The sequence below is a fragment of the Orbicella faveolata genome, unplaced genomic scaffold, assembly GCF_042242905.1.
Source record: "Orbicella faveolata isolate gen_17 unplaced genomic scaffold, um_ofav_v1 contig_47, whole genome shotgun sequence".
In the NCBI taxonomy this organism is placed as follows: Eukaryota; Metazoa; Cnidaria; class Anthozoa; order Scleractinia; family Merulinidae; genus Orbicella; species Orbicella faveolata.
This window is the reverse complement of record NW_028301577.1, coordinates 14476708-14480857: the sequence shown is the minus strand read 5'-3', so window position 1 is coordinate 14480857 and position 4150 is coordinate 14476708. Positions and strand designations below refer to the sequence as shown.

Below are 4150 nucleotides of genomic sequence, written 5' to 3'. Positions count from 1 at the left end.
AGGGTGGTGTGAATCATACGCTAGGTACTGATCAGTATGTGTTGGTTTCCTGTAGACACTGGTGGTAAGGCGGCCATCAGGTTCTCTGTAAACTGACGTGTCGAGAAAGGCGATCTTGTTGTTGTTCTCGATCTCCATGGTGAAACGGATTGATGGTTGTTGACTGTTCAGGTGTTGCAGGAAGACGTCAACTCTATCCCGATCCAGGATGGTGAAAGTATCATCTACGTAGCGTTTCCAGATCTTAGGCTTGCAAGGTGCGGACTCTATTGCTTGTTCTTCAAATATCTCCATGTAGAGATTAGCAATAACCGCGGACACAGGGCTCCCCATGGCTGTGCCGTATGGCGCGTTTTCAGGGTCAAAATTAAAAACTAACTTTTCCACCTTTCCTTACCTGCTAAGTAAAATGTCTGTCATTTCCTGTCTTTGAAATTAGACAGTACGCATCTCTTTTGACCTCCGAAACAATACATTCCGCGTTTCCTGAATACTAAAATCATAACATCCGGCATATTTTGACCTTTGAACAAAATTCTCCGCGTTTCCTGACTTCTCTCGAATTTTAAGTCCGGCATGTTCTGACTTTCAATGTAATTAGTTACCAAATGTCGTAATATTTAGTTTAAATATCTCAACGTAACATCCCATACTGACACCTGACAAGCAATTTAGTTCGTAATGAAATCTCGCTGCTGAGCCGACATTCTGATTTGCAAAATTTGTAAATGCGCGTTTTCTGACTTCTCGATTCTACCAGGCGTCTTTTCCGCGTAGGCGTGGATCCAACAATAATACACATAACATGTGATCAGGGTTTTCAAATTGAAATAAAGTAGCAGGAGGAAATCATAAAGCAGGCGGCAGACTCTAGAGTCATGATGTAGAGGAGCGCCGGAATGGCTTACCTCCTCCTGCACGGGGGGAGGGGGGAGGGCAATGGGATGAAGACCGTGGAAAATTTGAAAATCTATTTGTCTTGAGAAGCATTTTGATGACTGAAAAGTGCTTTTGTTGGAGGCTACTGTACACTTTATTTTAACAAGGGTTTATTAAAAATTCCTTGAGGGGAGTCCATATTCTACCACTGCTTGTTGGAAAAGGCCAAGAACAGTAGCTGCGGTATTCTTTGTTCCAGCTCTAAGATATACTGGAAATCTTGTGCATCCATCAACTCCACCATGCACTACAATCTTCCATCTGAAACTTAAAATACATGAGTCCATACTTTGCTGTCCTTTCATGGATTCTGTCCTCACTAGCAACAACTAGTCTCCTTCCTAGCCGTTTTTTGGGTGTCACGCAACGCTTCTTTGGAGAGAACGTTGCGTGACATCCCCCCACCCCCCCCCCCCAAAAAAAAAACCGGCTGGGAAGGAGACTAACCAACAACCACCTGTATTAGAAACTAGGCACAGTAAATCTGAATAAATTTTATTTATAATCAATTACGAATAAGGTTCACCTGATCAATTTATGATTCCCGTCTATGTGCCATGTGCCACAGTACACAGCTCTTGGTGTAAGGAATAGCCATCTCACTGCAAGTCCCTCCGGATCCATTCTTTGCATGCATTCTCGGGCTCTCAGCTGGGGCACATTTATATTGCGAAACACTAGCTGCGATTGGACCCTCCGATATCCCGCATCTGGAAAATCCCTATGAAAGGATCTTACCATGTTATCAAGGTCATCATCACTAATGGTTGTCGTCCTGTCGGTAATGGAGATATTGTACTCCCGCATACGTCTTTTTATGGTACTCTCACTCACACCAAGGGCTCTGGACATGTCGGGTAAGTTGATTTCATAATCGGCAAGATATTGCAGCTGCTCCCGTGGAATCTCGAACCTAGGACGCCCAACCGTTCTAGGCTGGTTTGCTACTGCTGGGGAGGAATGATACCAATTCCGCTCTACCTCCGACAACATTCGCGTCACAGTGGCGAGTGAGGGTCGAACTGTATCAAACACCTGCATGTTGTCAGCAAGTCGAACCAAATGGCGAGAAATTTGTTCCAGTCGGAACAGAACATAATCAGCCACATCTTCACTAACTGTGTCCTGTTGAAGTCTCCTTGCAAGGTCGAATGATGTATGGCGAAGACTGCTCAAGAATTGCTCTTATGCCGTCGACACCATTAATAAATCCCCGGGAAAACCCCCGGCCCCCTTGGGTCCTGGCACTAGGTTTGCATCAGGGGATCCAGGCTTGCGCGGAAAAGACGCCTGGTAGAATCGAGAAGTCAGAAAACGCGCATTTACAAATTTTGCAAATCAGAATGTCGGCTCAGCAGCGAGATTTCATTACGAACTAAATTGCTTGTCAGGTGTCAGTATGGGATGTTACGTTGAGATATTTAAACTAAATATTACGACATTTGGTAACTAATTACATTGAAAGTCAGAACATGCCGGACTTAAAATTCGAGAGAAGTCAGGAAACGCGGAGAATTTTGTTCAAAGGTCAAAATATGCCGGATGTTATGATTTTAGTATTCAGGAAACGCGGAATGTATTGTTTCGGAGGTCAAAAGAGATGCGTACTGTCTAATTTCAAAGACAGGAAATGACAGACATTTTACTTAGCAGGTAAGGAAAGGTGGAAAAGTTAGTTTTTAATTTTGACCCTGAAAACGCGCCATAGATCAGTACCTAGCGTATGATTCACACCACCCTCGTTCAGTAAAGCGCGGTATTGTGAAGTGTCTGTACGACCGGGCTAAACGTCTCGTCACCAAACCATCAGTAGTCGCTGGAGAGAAGAAACATCTGTCATGTGTACTTGTTTCTAACGGATATCCCTCCTCTTTTGTACAGAAGATCACAAAGGCACGAACAACCCCAAGAAGAGAGCCTGTCGCGGAATTTAAATCCACCGCCGTTTTACCTTATGTCCAAGGAGTTTCGGAGTCTCTCCGCCGCTGCCTAGAACAACAAGGCATTCGCACCGTCTTTAAGTCCGACACGACACTTCGGTCACACTTAGTGCGACCAAAGGACACCGTCAACCCGGCTAAACAAGATGGTGTTGTCTACAGGATTCCCTGTGAGTGCGGCAAAGTCTACATCGGGGAAACAGGGAGATCTATGCAGGAGAGGATCAAAGAACACGACAGGGATATACGACTCGCCCGTACCCAGACCTCCGCCGTTTGTGAACACACCCACGAGACCGGCCACTATCCTATCTGGAATGAGGTCAAGTTTATTGATCGAGATCCTCACTGGTACACACGTAGGGTCAAGGAAGCATTCACATAAGACTCACCCTAACAACATCAACAGGGATAGTGGAATTGAAATTCCTGAAGCATGGATACCCACGATCAAGAAACACAACAACAGGAGAACGGTACAACAGCGGACCACTGAGGGAACAGCTACTCGCCGGTTTAATGGAACAATAGGAGGATCGAAATGCACCAATCACAGCCGACCTTTGTGATATAAATGATACCGTGCAATCAGTCGACCTTATCGCCTGAAGAAGACTAGCAGTAAGCAGTCGAAACGTCGCGATCTACATCTCAAGTGACTACATCGTGAGACAAACGATAATACACTTTATTATTGCATCTACCACGATGAATAACAACAACCTTTTCCTCGACAGAAAAGATTTAGTTTCTTCTCATTCCAGTAGCAAACAAGACTCATTAAAATTGTAAAATCGTCACAGAATAATATCTTTTTGTTCTGTTCACCAAATTAATCGTAGTCTCTTCACTTTTCACATTGAAACTTATCAATGGTTGCTGAAATTAATGACACGCCCGGAACACTCATTACGAACTCTGCAGCAATTAATACTTAGGTTTCAATATACAACACGCAAATGATTTGAACCTGGTCACAACCTCTTCATATTCCCAGTAGTGCATTCCACCCCCCCAAAACTACAATTGATCCTATCATAGAAACCACTTCAACTTGTTTTTCATTCACATCTTAAACCTAGTAGTAAACTAAGCGAAAGATGGACTACTCGTAGTCTAGAGCGGCTAAGACTCATTTAATTCTGTAGTAAAGTCTACGAAAGCGTGACAAAGCGTGACATATAATTTTAGAGCAACATTGATTACACAATAATAACCGGTAATATGATCTTTGTATGATCCTTTGTTTAAGTAAGCGTGAAACTATTTGA

General features: G+C 43.7%; 1 protein-coding gene across 2 annotated transcripts; it reads right to left on the bottom strand.

Moving 5' to 3' along the window:
- Positions 1-956: 956 nt before the first annotated feature.
- On the bottom strand, positions 957-2637 carry LOC149097275 (uncharacterized). 2 transcript variants are annotated; one of them, XM_089279226.1, is made up of 2 exons: positions 1466-2637; positions 957-1206 (listed from the first exon to the last, which is right to left on the bottom strand). In XM_089279226.1, the coding sequence occupies exons 1-2, from the start codon at positions 1978-1980 to the stop codon at positions 1053-1055; spliced, it is 669 nt and encodes a 222-aa protein (XP_089135352.1). In that variant the 5' UTR covers positions 1981-2637; the 3' UTR covers positions 957-1052. The 2 variants fall into 2 exon arrangements, with proteins under 2 accessions (XP_089135352.1, XP_089135353.1); XM_089279227.1 differs by having other exon boundaries at positions 957-1200.
- Between the last annotated feature and the right edge of the window lie 1513 nt (positions 2638-4150).